At 38.0% G+C, this 25,150-nt stretch overlaps 1 protein-coding gene across 2 annotated transcripts in view; it reads right to left on the reverse strand.

Moving 5' to 3' along the window:
* Window positions 1–25,150, reverse strand: part of LOC124622479 (zinc finger and SCAN domain-containing protein 2-like) — a 115,795-nt gene that overhangs the window by 88,924 nt on the left and 1,721 nt on the right. For both annotated transcript variants that reach the window (XM_047148198.1, XM_047148190.1), the window contains exons 3-4: window positions 3,908–4,224; window positions 3,440–3,628 (exon numbers count right to left, since the gene is read on the reverse strand). In XM_047148198.1, coding sequence (XP_047004154.1) covers window positions 3,440–3,628; window positions 3,908–4,224 — 506 coding nt within the window. The remainder of the gene's footprint in view (window positions 1–3,439; window positions 3,629–3,907; window positions 4,225–25,150) is intronic.

The raw sequence follows: 25,150 nt of genomic DNA on the forward strand, positions 1-25,150 counted from the left end.
ATTGCTGCCTCCTCCACAGTAATCCAGAAATGCAGCCAGAATTTGGAAGATGTCCTGTTGCCAACACATTCGAAGTGTAGGACCTATTGCATCTGTTGGTCTGAGGATTTGCCCATGTGCTGGATCACCATGGCTCTCAAATGTTGATATCGACTATGCGTAGGAGGCTTCAAAATGATTTCCAATACCATCACCACTGCTCGAGTGTCCACGATATTAACTGCCACAGCAGACGTTGTATAGTAATTCATGAAATTACTCTGCGTAAACGCTAGCTCTCATTGCAAACCAAGGTACAGATTTCTCCAGCAGGAAGTACGGCAGTTTTATTTTCATCGTTGACTTGGTGGACATGTTACAACTCTGTAGTTCGTTTGTCTGCTGTATATACTGCTTTTCAATGCAACTCTCTGTGTCTATGTGACAACTTGTGTCTGCAGATCCGTAGTACATCTCTCTAGTTCCTCTTCCCAGCATCAAGGTTGTCCTTCCTTTCGGTTTTGTCCATCGTCTTCACCATCTCACTTTGTACCATGCTCAAATTTGCTGTTTACTTCCGTGCCTCAGAACCAACATTTTATAGGTACTGCTGATAGTGTAGGCTACAAAGCAGACACTCACGGAGAACCCCACAGCAGATATTTATTTTAATGATTACATCAGCTAATTATCACTTGACAACCAATGAGCAGAGAACTAACTCAAGAACAATCTCACAAATATAAAGAGCAAACACCACTCTGTCTGTTGGCCAAAGAATAATAAAGTTTCTTCACTCACTGTCTGTAACCAGTGCTTCCCATATTTTCTGTCATACAATATGGTTTCAACACTCCTTGGTATTCGACCAAATTCTGAACTTAAATATACAAAAGGTCACTCCACTTACAGACCACTCACTGTGAACTGAAGGTTTTCCTTGGTGTGATATTGAACTTGGCCTTTAATTTGAATGTTTTCTCTTATAATTGTCCCCCACAGCTCAGGGATGTCAACATATGAGAGGGAGAAAGGTGAAGAACATTAGTGAGTATACTGACTGTAATTCATGTACCAAAAGGAAAGACAGCTCTAGCTGAGAGCACAGTAGGCTTTAAAGGGAGATTTCAGTTCAAGTGCTACAATCCAAAGAAGCTTACAAAGTGAGGTTTATGAATTTTACATCTGTGAGATTCAGAAAATGGCTGTGTGTGGGGTTTTTTTTCCCCCACACTCTGTATTATGTTAAGACAACTCCAGAAAATCTAATTCAGCCTAATTTACCTCTTGCAACCTGAATAGTTGTTCATTTGGCACAACAACTGCTACTTTGTGTACATGGTTCAAGCTACCACATCTTTACTGACAGGTTCTATCCATGCCCCCAACTTGCTCAGGAATTGCACAAAATGAAATTTCATCCAACAAGTACAGTTACACTTCTAGGAAGGATTTTTCACGTAATTTTAAGATGATGAAACCTGCTGGGTATGAGTTATGTGCTCATCAAAGTGAAATGAAAATTACATGCCTTTTGTCCCCTGACATAAGGTTAGTGACAATGTTGAGTATTTTCTTTGATCCTCAAACCCAACTGATCAATTACAGAAAGAGAAGAATCTGTGCAGTTTCTGAAACCCACTGTTATTTTGGAATACATGGAGTTCGTGGGAGGAGTTGGCAGGGATGATCAATACTGTGGTTGCAATGGTTTTACAAGACAATCATAAATGTGATGGAAAAAATTATTCTTCTGGCTGATTAAATTTGCTGTAGTAAACAGTTACATTCCTTACTCAATTGACAAAACAACTGTGGAGAACAACTGCAGACTCATATTTCCTACAGAAGAAATCTAATCAGACATCTAGTAGGCCAAATGAGAAAAACAAATTTAAAGAAGAAAGGAACACAATCATCATCTGACACTGAGGAGAGAGTAAATGGAGAAAGATGCATTTAATAATGCAAAATGAAAAAGAAATCAACAAAAGATTGCATGGTTTGCAGCAAACACAGGGAGAAAGGAGGAAGAAGACAAACAACTTTCTGCGGTGAAACATGCAAGAAGTAGCTTGGGCTTCACATGGTAGAATGTTTTACGAGGTATCAGAAAACAGAAAATTATAAACAATCATGAATAAAAACACCATAAATAATTTCAAAAACAAATGTAAAAAAATATATTGTTGTCAACTGACCTCATATTGAATTTTATTTTTTAAAAACAGTAGTGAAATAATCTGTAAATCTCGTGCATCTTTATCCGCATAAAATAAATAAGGTTTGGGGAGAACACAGTGAGTAGAAAAAATTGAATTGGAAAGGGTTAAGGAGCTATTATGTCAACTCGAATCAACACACTGTTGCTTAATGCAAACCAGTCGCCATGAAAATACTGAAGAACATTCCTGTGTATATCCATAAAATAGTGGGCAAATAAGCAACTTCCACAAGTAGTGGTCAAAAATAAGTTATTCAGAAATTAAAGAACAGGTTATGGAAAATTCATAATTCCTCTGCCTGAATAATGGAGCACATGTACTATAAGGAGATGAGTCCAAGTCAAGTGATAACACTAACATTGCTTATTGGTTACTTCTCCTTACAACTTAAAATGTAAGTTAGCTCTGTGTTATGAAAGCTTCCAGCCATTTTGAATGTTCAATCTGACATCTTTGGTGTGTGCAAACCCAAGCGTCCAAAACCACTGGAATGTGTATACAGAAAATATACACATACATCTGAGAGTTACCTGCATGACAGCAACATAATACATACAAATCTCATATGCATTGTACTCTCTCAGTTACGTAAGAAGTACAAAGAAAGTAGTAGATACTCATCAAAAAGTGGTACCATTCGCTTGTTTGGTGATTAATAAACACAGTTTTTCAATAGATCTGAGTTCTATGTTGTAAGAAATTGCACTTTATTTCCTCCATCCTTATGAAATTAATACTAGTTATGTCTCCCATCCAGTCTCAGATCCTGAGTATAACAGACACAAATTTCAGTCTCTTACTTATTTTCTGGTCAGAGGATTTGGATGACTGCTACTGTTCAAACAAATTGTAAAACAAATTTTTAATTGTCATAGCAGGAAACAAAATAATTCAAGCAATATCAAACCCTGATAGTGTGTCACATTAGTACCCCACCTTAAGCTCATACATGCAAGAGACAGTAATAATAATTACAAACTACCCTTGCAAATATTCTTTTTGTTTAAGCATTATAACATGTAGTACTTTCATGCTTTGCAAACATTTTTCATATGTGCACACCACAAACATTCCCACTGCTGCTGCCAGGGTGAGTACTTTACCAGGGAAAATAGTCTGCAATTTATTTTCTGGATAAAATTATTCTTGCAACAATAACAACATAAATTTACCCTCAGAGGGTTCCAGGATAACTTTTGTTAAATTACTCTACATAAAAATTTCATATTTCTTACCGCTGCATATGATTACCATCACTGGTACCAAGAACACGACGATCCCTTGGTAGGTGACTCCATAAATGGTTTTGTAAACCAATATCATTATTAAAACCTCTTGAGCACAACGTACATTGATATGGCTTCGTTTCTTTTTCCAGAATAGGAGGAATGCTGGCATGTGTAATCACATGGGCCGGCACTACTCTGAATGTAAATACATACACAAAAATTACAGAGCAAATGTAACATGAGGCTGACAAACAAACACTATTCAAGAGACAATATTACTCATCCACATACATTAAATACATGAATAATAAATTATAGATCCGTATAATTTTTGGAGGAATGAAGTACATTACATTTTAAGAGACAGCTACACATTGTTCATAGCTGAAACAGCAAACAACTATGCTTTCAAAATTTAGTAACACACGTAATTTTTAAATACCTTTACAACACACTATTTTTGTCACAACATACCTTGCTTGAACTGTATTGTTTGTTGGCATATCAGTCTCACTTTTATTATCACATTCACTTGTATCACATTCGTCTGCTTCCTTGGTTTCTGCCAAGTCAGTATCACTGTCATGAGCAGTATCAACACTACAAGTAACATTTGAATCATCTTTGTCACTGGTATCCTGCTCTTCATTTGTGATGTTACACTGGTTTATATCGCTACTTGCTTCAAATGACTCATCACTGTCATGACTACCATCTTCAAGGGCACAAAGAAAAAGCATCGGGTCAACTCTCACTTCAACTTCCGTGACTTCACTGTCAGTTTCAGAACCCTACAAGAATAAAAATGTTATCGTAAGAAAATATCTACAAAAAATAGTTTTTTTATAGCAGTGTGTGTAAGCTTCAAATATACATATGTCTATCAGGATGTAATAAGTATAAATAGACTATAACACACAAACAGCTTACACAAAAAAAATGGAATAATAAAAATGCATTCATGTAACACAATGTAGAAATTCAGGCTTGGAATGGCTACAGTAAGTTACATTCAGTTTACCAGAAATCCTCACAAATTTAGTTGTACCAGATACCTGTATCATCAATGAATCGAACATGTCAAGCAAACAAACACAAACAGATGCTTAAAGGGGCATTTTACTGCATACTGTGGTTTTTAGACTTAACAATCACCTGTGAGCACTATACATATGGACATGACCACGTGCACGAGGTACTTTTTAATTATAAATGTTTTACTTGTATAAGGTGATGCATTTTATCCACTAATAGAGCAACATGGCATGAGTTTCTAACTCTCAATGAACACATTTTGTAACAAAAAAATTTTGGACACCAGAAGAAGACAGCAAAATCTTACAAAATCGGTTGTTGAAAATAGAGAAGAATTTAAGCCATCTTGGCTATAAAAAGCTTTTCATACTAACAAATTATTACAAAGATCTTATTTCATTTCATTTTATTTAAAAATTATTGTGCACATTGTTTATAGATAAGATGTGCATGTGTGTGCACAGCACATGCACTGCAACAGCCACTGCAACCCCCCCCCCCCCCCAAACTCACACACATTCTATTTACATAAAGATTATATCAATTAGATTTTAAATAAAAGATGAAGTAACTTGAAGAAAATGCACAAGAATCTCTACTCCACTTGTAGCAGCAAATTTTGCACTTCCTTAATTCAAGGTTCTGGTGTTCTATAGGTTCTACAAAGTCTGCTAATGAATAGAAGCAATCGCGCAATTAAGAGTGCTCTTAAAATTCTCATAAACAGTAAGAAGGAAGAAATGGCTTTTATTTTACATTGGAGACTTGCAAATTTGTGTAGCACAATATGCAGTGAAGGCTTTAAAATCTGTGTTCCAACTGAACTAATGTTGACTTCCTACCATGTTCGCAGATAAAAACTATTAATCCACTCTTTTAACCTGGCTCACATTTACAGTTTTCTATAACATAGACAAAAGGAGTGGGTGGTACAGCTTTTGAGACTTGTATGAACAAGTATTACAAAAATACAAAACTACAACAGGAAGAGCTGTTCTCTCAATGCAGTTTACAGGTTTCTGGTCTGCCAAAGGCTTTCATGCTGAATTTTTACTTGCTAACTACGTTTCAAACACACATCAAACTGAGCTTTGGAATAACTGACTCTGTCAAGATTTGCCATGATCCCTTCATACTATTTAATCCTTTGAATTCACAACTCAAAGTGATGTGTAAGGTTGCAATGTTTCAGCTTTTGGAATACACAAAACAACCCTCATTGTTCCACCAAGTGAAAGACTGTTATTTAAGCTAACATGAAAATATCAGAATGGATGCTTTCATAGCATGGCTGATCACAGTTTTACATAACCTATCTAATCTGATGATGCTGTTTTAATATACAGAAAACAGCCAGCTCTCTTAAAAATATCTTGTTTACTTTGCCAGAATTCATTCCAGTTCCTTCCTTTCGAAAAGTAGTCTACCTGATGGATAGCTCCACAAGAGGAAGTCATCACTTAAATGTAATTCATCATCGAGTGTTTGAAAGCAGAACAAAAAGACCAATGTTGTATAATGTCCTCAATACAATGCTGAAGAGTGAACTGAGAATATAATTCCCTTGACAGTACACAAAAATGCATTTGCCAATATCATCAGAAGTTATTTAAAAATACTGTCCCAGGATTCACCATGAGTGAAATAGAAAAACAATAGAAATCCTGAATATAAAAGCCTACACAGAATGCTAGTTAAAGGGTGTAGCAACTGTTCCACTTTGTTCAGTTGAGGTGGGGTTGGGAGGGGGAGGGGGGGGATTTATACATGAAGTAAATGGACTTTGAAAGATATTTTAAGGTGGCATTGTTTTTTTAACACAAATTTATCTTTATACGAGTAAGGAAATACATATAAAAACAAAGATGAGGTGACTTACCGAACAAAAGCGCTGGCAGGTCGATAGACACACAAACAAACACAAACACACACACACAAAATTCAAGCTTTCGCAACAAACTGTTGCCTCATCAGGAAAGAGGGAAGGAGAGGGGAAGACAAAAGGAAGTGGGTTTTAAGGGAGAGGGTAAGGAGTCATTCCAATCCCGGGAGCGGAAAGACTTACCTTAGGGGGACACGCACACACGCACATATCCATCCACACATACAGACACAAGCAGACATATTTGAAATATGTCTGCTTGTGTCTGTATGTGTGGATGGATATGTGCGTGTGTGCGTGTCCCCCTAAGGTAAGTCTTTCCGCTCCCGGGATTGGAATGACTCCTTACCCTCTCCCTTAAAACCCACTTCCTTTTGTCTTCCCCTCTCCTTCCCTCTTTCCTGATGAGGCAACAGTTTGTTGCGAAAGCTTGAATTTTGTGTGTGTGTGTTTGTGTTTGTTTGTGTGTCTATCGACCTGCCAGCGCTTTTGTTCGGTAAGTCACCTCATCTTTGTTTTTGTTTTTATATATAATTTTTCCCACGTGGAATGTTTCCTTCCATTATATTAAGGAAATACATAAATGTATCTGTTATGCAACACCAAGCAGTGAGCAAAATAGGTAGCTTTCAGACAGTAACAGTGAGTATTTGTCAATGTATTTATTTATATTTTAATTCCTTGATGCAGGTTTTTTGTTTGTGAATGCATCTCAAATGATTTCATATGTTGTGTCACACCAACTTTTCTGATGCAATCATCTACATTAGTGAAACATAACCATGCCTTGTGTGCTGCTGTCAGTCTACATTTGAGAGATTAAATTTGGTAATTGTAGAAATATGAGAACTTTTTTGTTTTTTTTTTTTTTTAGTTCGAATTTGACACTTATTTTCAAGAAAATGCAATCCTGTTTTTATGATATTGCAGTGCCTGTGTTGTTAAGAAGAACAATGCAATGTTCCTTCAGACATGTATGTATGTCCGAAGGAACAGGCACTGTGGCAGCTACAGCTCTTACCAAATGTATCCACAGTCACAAATATTGACAATCATAAGCCACATAAGGGAACAACGACAGTGAAAATTTGTGCCTAACTGGAACTCAAACCTGGATTTCCCACTTTACGAGAGCCTTATGCGTTTTTGTTGTAACCGCAACCGGAAAGGTCACGGGGTTGCCAAGAACAGAGCGCAGCAGGACCAAATGGGAGCGGCCCACAAACAAATGAATGGGAAAGGATGGACACAAACAATGCCGGACGACCGAGGAAGATCTTACGAACAACAACACGCAAGAAGCAGCTGGGTCACAAGCGACAACCTCACGAATCCACAACGTCCACTTGTACACAGAAACAAAGTAAAGTAAACACACTGTCTGCAGCCAAGATGTCGATAGACTCACATGAATATCAGACTGCCTCACTGAGTGAGAGGCAAGCGCTTAAATACAGGATAAGGTACATCGCTATTGGCTGCTGGGGTCATGTATCATGTGCTCCACTGTGGCACCCTCACGTTATACGTGGGTTAGGAATGCGCGCAGCCACGGCTTACAGCGCGACGGCTGCAGAGATCTCTAACGGTAATCAAGGTCCATGCCGTCTGGAGCGAATCTGAAACCCGCAGCACTCAGTACCAAGAGTTTTGACCATTCATGCATGACCTCCAGCCAGACCCAAACATCCATATGTCGTCATTCCTGCATCACAACTTGTATACATATGCTGTGATCTCCGTATAGGAGAGCACATTTTAATTGAAAGTCACTACCGGGTATTCACTGATAAATACAATGTTGCATTGCCTACACTGTTAAGAATAACAACGCAATATTCCTTGTCTCTCTTGAGCTTTGTTGGGAAAATAGATATCTTCTGATACAAAAAGATATAAGTCCCCAACAATTGAGAATAATTGGAAGGAGATGAAGGGGTGGATCAGGTTTCCTAATAAGGGCCTCTTTATAAAGTTCACTGTTTGTTGGCAAATAATCTGTCCAATGTATGGACGACAACAGTTACCGCCAGCAAGCTAGTGGTGAGGAGGATACGTGTGTGTAACTAATGAGTAACCAAATGAAAGTGCTGGCAGGTCGACAGACACAAACAAACACAAACATACACACAAAAATCAAGCTTTCGCAACAAACTGTTGCCTCATCAGGAAAGAGGGAAGGAGAGGGAAAGACGAAAGGAAGTGGGTTTTAAGGGAGAGGGTAAGAAGTCATTCCAATCCCGGGAGCGGAAAGACTTACCTTAGGGGGAAAAAAGGACGGGTATACACTCGCACACACACACGTATCCATCCACACATATACAGACACAAGCAGACAAGGTCTTTAAATATGTCTGCTTGTGTCTGTATATGTGTGGATGGATACGTGTGTGTGTGCGAGTGTATACCCGTCCTTTTTTCCCCCTAAGGTAAGTCTTTCCGCTCCCGGGATTGGAATGACTCCTTACCCTCTCCCTTAAAACCCACTTCCTTTCGTCTTTCCCTCTCCTTCCCTCTTTCCTGATGAGGCAACAGTTTGTTGCGAAAGCTTGATTTTTGTGTGTATGTTTGTGTTTGTTTGTGTCTGTCGACCTGCCAGCACTTTCATTTGGTAAGTCACATCATCTTTGTTTTTAGATATATATTTCCTATGTGGAATGTTTCCCTCTATTATAACTAATGAGTAATGTATTTTATCTGGGAATTGTGAAGTTTCATTGCTCAGGACTATAAAATGTTTTTGTCAAGGGGCACAGGACTTATATTCAGGAAGTAAACGGTTGAAATCATCATCTAGCTATACAGATTTTGGTTTTCCACAACATTCCTAAGTCCCTTAAGGCAAGAGGTGGCATGGTTCCTGTGAAAGGTCTTTCCTTGTGCCTAGTTTCTAATGACCCCAACATGCATTTAATCCAGAACTCTGATTTTCCTTCCTTCAAACGTTTCCAACTTCACCTATTATAGACAAAGGTGATATTGTTTGGTGCTAAGTGTGTGGTCCTGCCCCACATAAATTCTAAATCCGTCCACAAGCCATGAAATTTTATGGGAGTCACTGATCAGTGATTTTTCCAATCCCTTTTCTCTATACCATTGCAATATGCAGCATACAAGGAAAACAGTAGCATCATTTTCAGCACCTCCACAGACACATCAACATCCACTACATTGTCTGTGCATACTTCTCCCCAATCCCCCCCCCCCTCTCCCTCCACACTCATACACACGCTCTTTGTTTATCGAATATATGTTGCTGACTGGAAAAAAGATTAGAAAAACAAAGGCACTCTGATACACACTGAAATCTACATTCAAACAATTTAAGAAAGAGTACTCCAGAACACAAGTCCAGTGAGTTACTAGTGTGTCACCTTCCTCAGTGGTACAGTGAAGGAAAATGGTGGAGCAGTCCAGGATATCTCCCTATTTGGATTCTCAGTGTAGTTTACATCTTAGCACTGCACAATTTCCTTAAAATAACTTAGAAATGTAGTGCAGAGTAAAGGACTTCCTATACTCTATCAAATCTGGAGAACTTAGGCCTTATTGATAACCAAAGTGGAAACTTGCTTCAATCCCGTATCATAACAACTGCTAGCCTTGATATGGTTATGAGTTTGGGGCAGTTCTGTGTGCCCAAGTGGTTAACCTGATGCTCTCTTAGTGCACTGATTTGAGTATTTTGCGTATGAAAATCATACTGCTGTAATACACCAACTATCAAATGAAGCTCTCATAGAACTGCAGTATGCACAATTTTGTTGGGTCCTCAGTTCTTCTGTTTCAGAATCTTCAAAATTTTTAAGAGTTGTGATGTATCTTACATTCAGATCCTTCTAGTACAACAACCATGTTAATGTCTTACTAAACATGAGTCCAATAAATCTCACACACGTGAGAATGATATCCCTTAGTTGTAGCTAATTAAGTCAAAGACAGAATGAAGACAGTTAAAACATATATAGCTTCTTACGATGAAAAGATAAATGTTGTTATCTTTGCCCATTTGTTAAGCCTTTAAAGTGTCAGCAGTAGTAACAGGTTGTAGCTGAAAAGAAAACTAACTGGTCTACTGAGAATGCTGGACAGGACTTGACTGTGGATGACACACAATTTACCAACATAACAAACATGGTACTCCTTAACATTCTTCGCTGACCAATGATATTCTCCTGTAGGAGATGTCCGAGAGCTGATTCCCAACTTTATATCTAAAATAATGCTATGCAGGACACGATCTCACTGCAGTAAAGATGTGACAATAGAAAACCCATTTCTGGCACTGAAGGGCAATGTTTTGCCTCCAAGCAGCATTAAATTCTCAGTCAACGTCCAAAAATACTCCTATTAGGAAGTGCTCGCAATACGAGTTAAACAGATTATACAGTGCTTGATTGCTACCTAGATCAATACTGTCTGAATTCATATGTGGAGTGTCTCAAAGGCTTCCTCCCCCTCCCCCTCCACGCCCAGGTTAGGAACTGAAACAGGCAGCCCATTAAAGCTACACTTTGAAAAATACTTGGATGTAGTCCATTGCTTCCCAGTTTTGAGAAGGGCATCACGGCAGCTTTTCTTAATGCAAATTGCTTGGAGATATACACAAAGTTGCTTTTCCCACATTAGAATTTTTAATTCTTTGACATGACTCCATAAGCCATTTATACTCCACTGCAAAAGGAGAGGCTTGAACTTTTATTTTATCCTTTCAAATGTATGAGGAAAGAAGCACTGAGAGTGGAAGGTTGATTAAGGACTAAGTATTTCACTCTTCATGGCTTCCACGCCAGGTGATACATTGTCAGCATGTAATTTTATGGCATAAGGAGTGAAGTATTTGTTTCTCTCTTTCCATCACATCCTAATTGTTTTTTTGTTCCTCTTGCTTTTGAAGGGAGATGATACACACTGGATGTATCTGAGTATATATTTCTGGATGATATTTTGCTCTACTGGACATTTACCTTTGCTGAACCATCGGCCTTCATCTTGGACAAAACAGCAGACTCAGTGGTTGACCTCTGCTTTTACAGATACACTTAACAGCATAAGCAATATACTGAGCGCTATCTGAGGCTTTCCCAGTGTATACGTCATGGGCATTCGATGATCGTATCTGCCTGGACACCCAAGAACCCTCCAAATAACGTTATACTGAGTGTTTAAAAATAAATGTACCTTGCTCTTACACCAGATAATGCTGGTCAAAACTAGAAAAAAGTGTCATAAACATATGTTCAGAAAAAACACCTAATGAAATATGGACCATAATATTTGTGTCAAGAACAATCAGTATTGAGTGGTGTAGGTTTTCTCCCTGTGAGGTTCACTGCTCATTTCTTATTGCTTGCATCTCACTCTGTACTCAGTCCTCTGGCTGAAATGCTGTTGCCAGACATAGTCCTTACACTTGTCTCCCAGATCAGCTATTTCAAACACATTTCTGAGATTGTGCTGTCATCAGAACAAGATTAGAGATTCTGTAGTGTGTGCACAGTATAAACAGTGATATGGTGTCCTACAATTCAACTTGGGAAATGGTAGATATAGTAATCTGCTAAACTTCAGCCAACACCATTATTCGGCAGGCATGTTGTCTATGCTGAATGATATCCTCAAGCCTGTAACCGGTATGAGTTATACTCGTATGAGTTGGCCGATTCCAACGACGACTCATTGATATTATAGTCATAGGACATTACTTTTTTTTGTGAAGTGCAAAATTTTTCATTTTTGATCATTTAAAGCAAGTTGCCAATCTCCGCGCCACTTTGATATCTTATCAACATCTGACTGGATATTTACGTAGCCTCTTTCAGACAGTACTCCATTATAGATAACTACATCAATCTGCGAAGAGCTCAATTTTACTGTTATTACTGTCTGTATAATATACAATATTAATATATAATATATATAATATGTATAATATAAAATCATTAATATACAACATGATCCCAACACACTTCCCTGGGGAACACCTGAAGTTACTTCTACTTCTGACAATGACCCTCTATCCAAGATAACATGTTGCATCCTCCCTACCAAAAAGCCCTCAATCCACTCACAAATTGCACTTGATACCATATATGATTGTTCTTTTGACAACAAGCATAGGTCTGGTACTACATCAAACACTTTTTGGAACTTAAGAAGTACAGCATCTATCTGGTTGCCTTGATCCAAAGCTTTCAGTATGTCGTGAGAAAGTGCAAATTGAGTTTCACATGACCGATGTTTTCAAAATCCTTGTCGTTTGGGGCTGAGAAGGTCATTCTGTTCAAGGTACCTCACAATGTTTGAGGTCAGAGTATGTTCTAAGATTCTACAACAAATCAATGTCATGGATGTGGGATGGTAGTTCTGTGGATCACCTGTACTACCCTTTCTTGTAAACGGGTGTGACCTTTAAATTTTTCCAAAAGTAGGCACAGTTATTATTATTATTTCTTTCTTTTCTCAGACATTACATCTGGTCAAAAATGGAAAGTGACGCGGACCTCGATCAAGCGTGACTTCCTTTTAACTGTACGGTATATGTTACATTGCATTTAGGAACTTTCGGGTAGTTGAACATGTATCAATAATTACGGATTTCTGTAGTTGTATATATAAGTTTGGATGTAGCTGTATTGCATTGATGTACTGGTGGATATTGTGTGGTATGACTCCTGTAGTTGATAGTATAATTGGTATGCCAACTTTATCCTGATGCCACATGTCCTTGACTTCCTCAGCCAGTTGGATGTATTTTTCAATTTTTTCTCCTGTTTTCTTTTGTATATTTGTTGTATTGGGTATGGATATTTCAATTAGTTGTGTTAATTTCTTCTTTTTATTGGTGAGTATGATGTCAGGATTGTTATGTGGTGTTGTTTTATCTGTTATAATGGTTCTGTTCCAGTATAATTTGTATTCATCATTCTCCAGTACATTTTGTGGTGCATAATTGTGTGTGGGAACATGTTGTTTTATAAGTTTATGTTGTAAGGCAAGCTGTTGATGTGTTACTTTAGCTACATTGTCATGTCTTCTGGGGTATTCTGTATTTGCTAGTATTGTACATCCGCTTGTGATGTGATCTACTGTTTCTATTTGTTGTTTGCAAAGTCTGCATTTATCTGTTGTGGTATTGGGATCTGTAATAATATGCTTGCTGTAATATCTGGCGTTTATTGTTTGATCCTGTATTGCAATCATGAATCCTTCCGTCTCACTGTATATATTGCCTTTTCTTAGCCATGTGTTGGATGCGTCTTGATCGATGTGTGGCTGTGTTACATGATACGGGTGCTTGCCATGTAGTGTTTCCTTTTTCCAATTTACTTTCTTCGTATCTGTTGATGTTATGTGATCTAAAGGTTTGTAGAAGTGGTTATGAAATTGCAGTGGTGTAGCCGATGTATTTATATGAGTGATTGCTTTGTGTATTTTGCTAGTTTCTGCTCGTTCTATAAAGAATTTTCTTAAATTGTCTACCTGTCCATAATGTAGGTTTTTTATGTCAATAAATCCCCTTCCTCCTTCCTTTCTGCTTAATGTGAATCTTTCTGTTGCTGAATGTATGTGATGTATTCTATACTTGTGGCATTGTGATCGTGTAAGTGTACTGAGCGCTTCTAGGTCTGTGTTACTCCATTTCACTACTCCAAATGAGTAGGTCAATATTGGTATAGCATAAGTATTTACAGCTTTTGTCTTGTTTCTTGCTGTCAATTCTGTTTTCAGTATTTTTGTTAGTCTTTGTCTATATTTTTCTTTTAGTTCTTCTTTAATATTTGTATTATCTATTCCTATTTTTTGTCTGTATCCTAGATATTTAAAGGCATCTGTTTTTTCCATTGCTTCTATGCAGTCGTTGTGGTTATCCAGTATATAATCTTCTTGTTTAGTGTGTTTTCCCTTAACTATGCTATTTTTCTTACATTTGTCTGTTCCAAAAGCCAAATTTATATCATTGCTGAATACTTCTGTTATCTTTAGTAATTGGTTGAGTTGTTGATTTGTTGCTGCCAGTAGTTTTAGATCATCCATGTATAGCAAATGTGTGATTTTGTGTGGGTATGTTCCAGTAATATTGTATCCATAATTTGTATTATTTAGCATGTTGGATAGTGGGTTCAGAGCAAGGCAGAACCAGAAAGGACTTAATGAGTCTCCTTGGTATATTCCACGCTTAATATGTATTGGCTGTGATGTGATATTTGAATTTGTTTGGATATTAAGTGTGGTTTTCCAATTTTTCATTACTATGTTTAGGAACTGTATCAATTTAGGATCTACTTTGTATATTTCCAATATTTGTAGTAACCATGAGTGGGGTACACTATCAAAAGCTTTTTGGTAATCAATGTATGCGTAGTGCAGCGACCTTTGTTTAGTTTTAGCTTGATATGTCACCTCTGCATCTGTTATCAGTTGCTCTTTACATCCTTGTGCGCCTTTGCAACAGCCTTTTTGTTCTTCATTTATAATTTTGTTCTGTGTTGTATGTGTCATTAATTTCTGTGTAATGACTGAAGTTAATATTTTGTATATTGTTGGTAGGCATGTTATGGGGCGATATTTAGCTGGGTTTGCTGTGTCTGCTTGATCTTTAGGTTTCAGATAAGTTGTTCAGTGTATCAGGGAATGTGTATGGGTCTGCAATGTAACTGTTAAATAATTTAGTTAGATGTGAATGTGTTGAGGTGAATTTCTTTAGCCAGAAATTTGCTATTTTATCTTTTCCAGGGGCTTTACAATTGTGAGTAGAATTAATTGCTTGGGTGACTTCATGTTACAAAATTATCACTTCAGGCATTTGTGGTATCATCTTGTTTGTGTCTGTTTCTGCTTGTATCCACCGTGCATGCCTGTTATGTTGTACCGAGTTTGATCATATGTTGCTCCAGAAGTGTTCCATGTCTGTTATGTTTGGTGGATTGTCTATTTTAATGTGTGTGTTATCTATTGTCTGGTAAAATTTCTTTTGGTTTGTGCTGAATGTTTGGTTTTGTTTCCTTCTATTTTCACTTTTTTTGTATCTTCTAAGTCGTTATTATTATTATTATTATTATTATTATTATTATTATTAAGGGATCTACTGTAGATTATAGTTAGAAGAGGGGCTAACTCAGGCACAGTTTCACTACAGAATCTGACCGAGATTCCGAGGGAGCGTGGAACTTTGTCCAATTTTAAAGCTCTCAGCTGTTTCTCAATACCACTGACATTAATACTATTTCATTCATCTTTTTCAGTGGTACAAGGATTAAATTGGGGAAATTCTTCTGGGTTTTTCTTTGTAAAGGAACATTTGAAAATGGAGTTAAGCATGTCAGCTTTTGCTTTCCTGCCCACAATTTCATTTCCTGTCTCATTCGCTCGGGAGTGGACACCAACTTTGCTGGCTTTACATAGAATCAGAATTTTTTTGGATTTTGTGAAATATCATTTGACAATATTGTGCTATTGTAGTGACTGAAGGCATCATGCATTGCGCTCTTGACAGCCATGCATCTTTCAATCAGCATCTCTCTATCTGTAGCCCAAAGCTTTGTTTTACATATATTATGCAGTAATCTCTGCTTCTTTGTAGATTCTTTACAGTGACTGTATACCATGGAGGTTCCCTAGAATTATGAGTGGTTTTACTGAGTATATAGCTATCCAATGCATGGTCAACTATTCTTTTAAACTTCAGTCAAAGTTCCTCTACATGCTCCTGACCTGTACTAAAAGTTTCAAGTTCCTCACTGAGAGACACTACTGATTTTTTATCTAGTTTACTGAAGATATACATCTTTCTGGTTTTTTAGTTGCCCTTTGTACTTTGGTAATCATTGTTACCACAACCTCACTGACACCAGTTTTGATGTCGACATCCTCAAAGACATCAGGTCTATTTGCTTCCATTAGATCCAATATATTTACATTATGAGTGGGGCTCCTCATGATGGCAAAAACCACACTCTTGCATGTTAATTCCTGGATGAGCAGTTACTTGATCCATTTCCTACGTGTCTCTCAGCCCACAAGACTACCATACCGATCATAGTTCCCCCAATGGATTCTAAGTCAGAGAGCTGAATATTCACAGCTCACAGCTTTCATTTTATTTACAGATGAGGCAGTGTTTGCAAAGACTGAGATAATAAATAACTACATTAGGGTGCATGCAAATCCTCGGGCTATAACACATTACAGAGAAATGTTCTGAACCACTGCAAGAAACTCTTTATAGAGAATACAACTGTGTCACAACAAAATCTTTAAACTAGTGTTCCTCTAATTGGGGATTGTCACTCAATTTTCTTCAGTTCTAGTGGAAGCCTACTGAAAATGAAATCTTCTGAATAGTGCTCACCTTTATATATGTATTGTCAATGTTGTCAAAACAAAGCTCGTGATGGAAAATAACTGGCAGAGTTACAATTTCAAGAGCCCTGAATAACGGCCTAAACAAAGTTCGCAAACTGAACTGCCGATCATTCTGATTGCCCTTTTCTGGGCTAACAACATTCTTGGCAAATGTACAGAGTTGCCCCAAAATATAACACCAAATCAGATAATTGACTGAGAGTAAACAAGCCTTTGCATTTCAGTTTCAGGGACACTGGAGATTATTCTTAGAGAAAAGACCAGTAAATTAGTGATTCTTTAAAGAATGAAACTGCCTTACATAAAAAAGCTTAAACTTCTGATTACTTCATAAATGAATTACTGTGTTAAATATTTGACATTAAGCACACAAGCTTGAAAAAGATTAGAAAAGGTCTAAAATTATCTTTAAAGTTTTTTGGAAGTCACTAAGTGCTCTCATTATGAAATGAATACAGCCTGCACAATTTGCAATCCATTTTAAGTAAAAGCTAGCTTTTCATTCACCTAAATGTTTATAATGTTGCATCTCTTCAACTATGTGTCATACAATGACATAATTTTGCAGATATGTCCAGTGGTAAGTCGAAACTGTATGAAAAATGTGTTGCGAATATAGAGTTAGTTGCAAAGAAGTAATACGTTAAGTCCTCTTAAACAGTGCTAAATTTATACTATTTGAACAGCAAAAATGTGTAAGCAATAAATGCTTTTTCTTTCATCATTTTACAGCAGGTGTCAGCAAGAAAATGTTTTGTAAAGGTTTGAAATTATGTGTGAAGTTTGCTGAAAGTCATTAAGTGCTCCCCCTCTCAAACACAGGATGAATAATGTCTGGGAAAGGAGCATGTAGTGACCTATGCTGCCTCAAGGCATACACAGTTTCTCAATGTAATACTTGTCTTACTGCATTAAACCTTTCGTGTAAGATTATGACTCTTTGCCTCTTAATAAGTAGATTATGATAACATTTTAAATTCTGTCAATAGTTATATGAAGTACTGAAAAGCAAATTTTTGTTGGCTCTGGAAGCTGTTCGATACACAACCTGCAAATGGGGCCAGGTACCACAAACCAGGTCAGTTTTTTACTAATATAGATAGTAGCATTCAGTTTCTGCTCAAGAACTCAAATGTGATGCAACCAAGGAAGTTTTCTGTTTAAAAATCTAAAATAGTGGACTTCACTGACTGTTTACCTGTAGACAATAAAATTTTGCTTTTACAAATGTTTGCAATAACACCTGTGTCTTATGCAAACAGAAATTTTTTTTAAGTTATCAATCATGTTCAGTAACAGATCATTGACATACATTATGGAAAACAATGGACACAACAATGGGTTGGACGAGGAGATCCAGCAGCATGGCCTCACTGTTCACATGATTTTAATTCTTTGGATTTTTGGCTACAGGAACGTCCCAAGGCATTCATGTAGTCCTCAGCCATTAACAATGTGCCTACATTGCAGGAGCATGTGCACAAGACCAAATCTAAGAGAAACTAAGTGTCTATTTGACCTATCATTTAACCCTGTTAGTGCCTCACACACAAAAGAAAAAGTTGCATTTTCAACTGACACTCCTTTCCTGAAGGCACACAACGAGTCTGACAGCAAATTATTCATACTGATGTGTGCCACTACTCTCTTGTATATTGCTTTCTAAGATAATTAAAAAAACTGACTCCAAAGAAATTGGCCCATAATTGTCTGCAGCCTTCCACCTTTTATAAAGCAGTTTCATTAACGAGAACTTCAAACTTGTTAGGAAACTGGCCACTCCTGACAGGCATGTTTCACAAGTGACTTGAGTACAGAACTAATATAGGGTGCAATGATCATGATATTATCCCACCCAGGGGACACCGCCTTATCGTAGGCACCTTCAGTGCTGGGCAGGTGGGTTTGTATGGTCTGATGAGGTCGAGAGCTGCACCGGCAGTAGCGTAGCTATTGACAGGGTCACCCAAGCCAGAGTGGTCTCGACTGAGGAGCCAGAAGAAGTGTGTCCCACACCATAGGGGAGGGAGGACTCTATAGGCTAGGTCGTCAACCCCTCTAGGGGAGCTAACCCCAAAGTGAAAGCCTGCAGGTTGGGGGTTGAGTGCAAGGTTGATGCCCTCACCTTGTAAAAATCTATTACTGTGAATAATTCAACAAGGTATGCCAGACTGCCCCTATGTAGACAAACTATGTTAGGAAACAAGAATATGGATTTATCGGTGCTTAAATTTGGAACATGGAACGTGCATAGGCTGTTGCAAACAGGAGCAATGAATAGTGTTGCAGAAGAGGTGCTAAGGTATTGAATGGGAGTTGTTGCACTGTAGGAAATCAGATGGAAGGGAAGAGGAGAGATTTATAAGCAGAAATTCTCCATGTACTATTCAGGGAAAGACTAAAGACAAGAGGAGTATGGAGTTGGGTTTATAGTCTCCAAGGATATGCGTAGATCAGCTATTGCTTTCACCCCATATAATGAAAGAATATGTACTCTTTGTATGAAAGGTAAATTCCACAATGTGAACTTTGTGAATGTATATGCAACAATGGAAGAATCAGATGAAGATACTGTGGATATCTTCTATAATCAACTACAGGTGGTGTGTGACAGAATACCCAGATATTATTTCAAAATAGTTCTTGGTGACTATAATGTAAAACTGGGAAAGGAAGAGGCATTCAGAAATGTCTTTGATAAGGAAAGTCTGCATGACAAAACTAATAATAATGATATGAGAGTTGCCCAGTTTACTTCCGCAAATAAGTTTAAGGCAGTAGTACCTGTTTTCCAAGAAAAATATCTACAAAGGGACATGACCATATATTGATATCAAAGAGGTGGGCATCTGACACGGATAATGTGCGCACTTTATAAGGAGCTAATTCCGATTCTGACCATTACCTAGTAGGAGCCAAAATGAAACAAACTTGCCATGGCTACCAAAGGTGGTAGTACCAGAGTAAAGAAATGGAATATAGAACAACTGAAAGATAGGTCTCTTGTTCAGGAGTACCAGAACAGATTGACACAGAAGTTACAAACAAAAGATAGTGGAGATGATATAGACAAAGAATGGAACTCTAAAAAAAGATAGCATTAGGACAACAGCACATGAAATACTGGGGGAAGCAAGGAGACTTAGGAATGAAGACTCGTATGATGATGAATATAGACAGTCAATGGAACAGAAAAAGGAAGCAAGGCTGAAATGCTTGCAGCGGAATACTGGATCAAATCAGGCATTATATAACGAAAAAAGAATAGAGGCAGCAAGGGTATGCAGGAGGGAAGCCATGAAGAGAAAGATAGACGAGATGGAGAAGCACTACCAAAGGAATGAAAGCAGAAAATTCTATAAGAAAATTAAAGAAGGAACTTAATGATATAGACCAAAAATAACAGCTTGTTAGTACAAAGAGGGAAATTTGCTGATATTCTGGATGGATGGAGAGAATATTTCAAGGGAATTTTGGAGGACAATCCTACCAGGAATGAGCAGTCACTCTATTGTATCGTAGATCCAGAAATAGAGGAACCAACATTAGAGGAAGTACGGAAGGTAGTACATTGTCTAACAAATTGTAAAGCACCAGGGACTGATGAAATAACTGCCGAACTGCTAAAAAATGGGGGAACTGATCTTCATAAGGGGATCCACAAATTTATTAAGTTGATATGGAATCAAGAAAGAATCCCAGAAGAATGGACCTTAGAAGTAATCCAATCAATACACAAGAAAGGAGATAAGACCTGTTGTTCAAATCACTGAGGAATTACCCTGCTGAATGTAACCTATCAGATCTTCTCTAGTATTATCTACAACAGGTTAGCACTATATGCAGAAGAGATTCGGGGGAGTATCAGTGTGAATTTCGGCCTAATAGATTAACAACAGACCAGATATTTGTGTGGAGGCAAATACACAAAAAGACATAACATTGAGCTTCATAACCTCTACGAAGACTTCAAGTAGGCCTTTGATAGTCTCGACATAACACAAATGCTAAATGATTTGATGTTACCATTGAAGTATGTCTCACTTATTCAAGCAATGTTGGCTGATTCCAAGGCTGCAGTGCAAGTAGATGGAGAACTGAGCAATTGGTTTAGCATTAGCAATGGAGTCAAACAAGGCTACACACTCTCTACAATGCTTTTCATCAGACTCTTGAAGCAGCCATATGGAAGCTTCAGATATCTGGTTACATAGGCACAAAGTCGACTCAGATACGTGCATATGCTGATGATGTAGCAACTATTAGTAGAAGAAGGGTATCAATAGAGAGGACAATATTTGAGCTGAAAGAAGCCACAGGACCTAGAGGCCTTTCTATAAATGAAACGAAGACTAAGTACACGAATTTCACCAGGGTGGAAAATAATAACTTGGTTAGACTATCAGCAGATGGTTTCAACTTTGAACGTGTGCAGAACTTTGACTGTTTGGGCTCTAATATTAATAGCACAAATTCCATGTCAATTGAAATACACTAGACTCTCACTAATCTGGCCATTCCTGGCACACATAGGTGCTTGATTAGCGGAAGTGCTAGATTATTGAGTGTCTGAAATTTATTTTATTCACTTACTTTGAAAACATACGGGATATAGTGTACATTACTTTATTAAACCAAAGGGTACAGTTTTAAAACATAGAGGATATACTTTATTAAATCCAAAAATACATTAATTTTCAAAGAAAACTTAGTCCTTGAGTGTATACTGTACATAATTATACAGTCGTATCACTCACAATGAAACATGTCCCTAATTTTTAACTGTCGCAATGATGATATGTGACGGTGGTATGCTTTACCACGCAAGCATTACATTGGTACTGCTTGAATCTGGTTGTTGCATAGAGTACTCCAGGAAGACCTCGGCAGCTTCAGTACCAGCAGTGTGAGAAATCCTCATGCGCTCTCCTCCTGTGTCCTCTTCTTCACCACTTTCATCATTACTTTCTTGCACACTTTTGATTATTTCTTCGTCTGTTAAAAGTTTGGTCCGTATCACAGTTTTCCTCATTCAGCCACTCAGTAACATTTTCACCATCAATTTCTTCTCGTGGACGGTTGTGGAACATGTCAGTGTACAAAGTAAATTGATAATTCCAAACTGACTGGCTCATCGCTGTCACTCACTACCGGATCCAACACAGCATCAATGGATGGCCACAATTTTCTCCAGCTCTTCATTATGGTAGCACTCTACACTTTATCCCAGCCTTCTGCTGCTTGGAAAACAACATCACATATGTTAATTGCTTTCCACGCCTTCAGCATAGTCTCGACACAGTCATTTTCACTTTAGTTCAGCAAGGAGAAGATAAGCTAATGTCGATAATGACGTTTAATTGATTCCAAAATTCCCTGGTTCATGGGCTTAATTAGTGCTGTCAATTGGGTGGGAAAAAGAGTGCTTGTATACCATCGGGCTTTAGAGAAACATCTGACAGATGACTGGGAGCATTGTCAATTATAAGGGTAGCTTTCAGTGGAAGCTTTTTCTTCTTTAACTCTTTTCTCACTGCTGGTACAGACGTTTCATTGAACCACAAGAGAGAATATTTGTCTGTCCATCCATACTTTCTTCTGAGTGTAATACTGCACTGGGACAGTACTTACGTCAGTGTGTTGAAAACAATGTGGATGTTGGGGTTTTCCAATCACTATAGGCGGTAGTTTATGACTCCCATTTGCATTACAACATGTAATTAATATTATGTGCTGTTTCTGTTGCTTGTAACCATGAGCTTCCTTCTTGTTCTTGGCAGCTAATGTTTTTGAAGCAAGCATCTTGTAAAAGAGTCCTGTTTCATCAACATTATACAAGGCATCAGCAGTTAAATCTTCTTCCTCTATTATCTTCCGTATCTTGCTTACAAACTCATCAGCATCCTTATTGTTAGCTGAGCAACTTTCCCTGGTGAGTGTCAGCTGCCGAATGTCATGTTGATTTTTCCAGTTTGATAGCCAACCTTCGCTCACTGCAAACAAGTTATTACCGCCAAGTTGTTTGTTAAATGCAGCTGCTTTTTCAGGCCAGTTGTAACCTACGTATGTGAAACATGGATGCTAACGAGTGTTGATGAGCAACAGCTCAGGATATTTGAACGTAGAGTGCTGTGTAAGATCTATGGGGCAGTTCAGGATAATAATGGCTTCTGGAGATCTAGAACGAATACTGAGCTGGACCGCCTTATACAAGGAGCTAACATCATAAGAATTATAATAAGTAGAAGAATAGCCTGGCTTGGGCAGGATGAATACCAGAAGAACAACTAAAAAGATTTTTGAATGGAGGCCAACCGGAAGAAGACAGAGAGGAAGGCCACAAAAACGGTGGATCGATGATGTGGAAGAAAATATGAAATCTCTCAGAGTCCAAGGATGGTAGAGAATCGTGCTGAAGTGGGCAAAATGGAGGAAACTTTATGATGAGGCTAAAACCCACACAGGGTTGTAATGCCGTAAGAAGAAGAAGATCATAATACCATATAAAACTTCATCATATCAGCAGAAGTCTGTTCTTTAGCAATTTAATTATTGATTCAATTTCACCTTTGCTTGTATGCTGTAGCTGCTTGTGATATAGTTGTCCTAAGGCACTAGTGTCCAGGGGTTCTGTATATTTACCTGTATCAATAAAATCTTGATTTAACTTGCCACAACTATTGTGGATCACTAGCAATGTCAGTGTCACACAAGAGAGCTGTAATAAATTGAGCACCCACATTTTGACCTGATACTTCTTTCACAATTGAACATATACTTATAATTTTGTCCTGAGACCTCTGTATTCCCTTTGTGTGATGTATTGTAGTAGCCTGTCTGAAACATTACTCAGCATTCTGCTGCATTGCCTGCAGAAAAGTTCTGTAAATGGGATCTCACTGTCCACATTGTTACAATACATCTTCTGTTTCCTCCAACATGAAATTCTTATGCCATTAATTACCCATATTGGTTGCTTATTGGTAATGCATATCTGTCGACAATTTTCAATGTGAAGGAGCTATGAAAGAAAGTGCTGAAGACTTGAAGAAATGTATTATATTGGTCCTTCAAGTTTTCTGTGTTGTAGACTTCTTGCCAAGGTTGTCCTTCGATGCTGACTTTAAATAACTCATAATGTTCACTTTACTAGACAAATTAGCAAGTTCTGTTTATAGCTAATTTCTGGGTGAAAAATTACACACACTAAAGGTGAAAGTTACTTCAGTAGGTTTATGCATGAGGCACAATGCCTCACATGAAAGTACCTAACAAACATTTAATGAGCGATGGGTTGGTTAAGAAGGTCCAACATCATGGCCCTCTTTTCATCTGCCATTAATACCTTGGATTTCTGTCTTTGGGCACATTTAGAGGTACTGGCATTTTACACATCCATCAACAATGTCCACATATTACAGGAGCAAGTGCACGAGACCAAATTCAAGAGCAGCTAAGTGCACACTGAGCACCACCTGTAGTGTCAATTATCATACAACAAAATGGCAGAGCGAGAGAGAGAGAGAGAGAGAGAGAGAGAGAGAGAGAGAGAGAGAGAGAGAGAGAGAGAGAGAGATATTACAATAACTATTCAAAACTTGAACTAAAGGAACAGACATCTGTTATCAGAAATGCAGGTCACAGTGGGCCAGCCATTCGAAGGCATGCCTGAAGGAAGTATAAGGGCAAACCAGGGCCAAGTGGGTCATGGCTCCATGGTGGTTGTATCAGGGGCTCTTGTTTCAAATACCATGGTTTGTGCATATCCTATTGATGTTGCCACATTATCTTCTGGGAAGACAAAATCCTGGTACCGTCAAGACTGGACCTGTCATGAGTTGAGAGTTCATGAGATTCTGGTCTTTCCAAAGAGATGACCAGTGACCACTGATGTAGTCGAGTTTAATGGTGGCTGCTCCATGTGGATGTCTTGACTTTAGTCTCAGCTGCTGCCATTTAGGGAATCTGCATCAACATGAATGGGAAGAGATAGTTTGGCATTACATTTTTCCAACTGTGATTTGAGGGCTGTCAGTCATATAGTTTGGAGAGGAGTGATATTACTCAACAATGGTAGCCACTGCAGCAGAGTCCTTCTAATAGTTCCAGTTGCGGATGATTTAACTGTGTGTTGACACAGTTGGTATGGCAGCTATTGATCCAGATAGGAGCATGTGTTCAGCGGTTGAGTGTGCCAGGGCTATTGCGCTAATTCTTAAAAGTTCTGTGGTGGAAGCACCCCACTATGCATTGGCCAGCTTTGAATCAGGTTAATTCTATGTTTCAATTTTTGCTGATAATTTTTTCAGCTGTTTGAAGGTGATGTGTAGGTTGTGAATTATGATTCAATTTGACTCCACAATGAATGGCAAGAGTGCTTTGATCCTATCTGTTGTTAAGATGAAATGATGTGGTATACCTATTATGCACATAAG

This window comes from Schistocerca americana, chromosome 1 (genome assembly GCF_021461395.2).
Source record: "Schistocerca americana isolate TAMUIC-IGC-003095 chromosome 1, iqSchAmer2.1, whole genome shotgun sequence".
Taxonomy (NCBI): domain Eukaryota; kingdom Metazoa; phylum Arthropoda; class Insecta; order Orthoptera; family Acrididae; genus Schistocerca; species Schistocerca americana.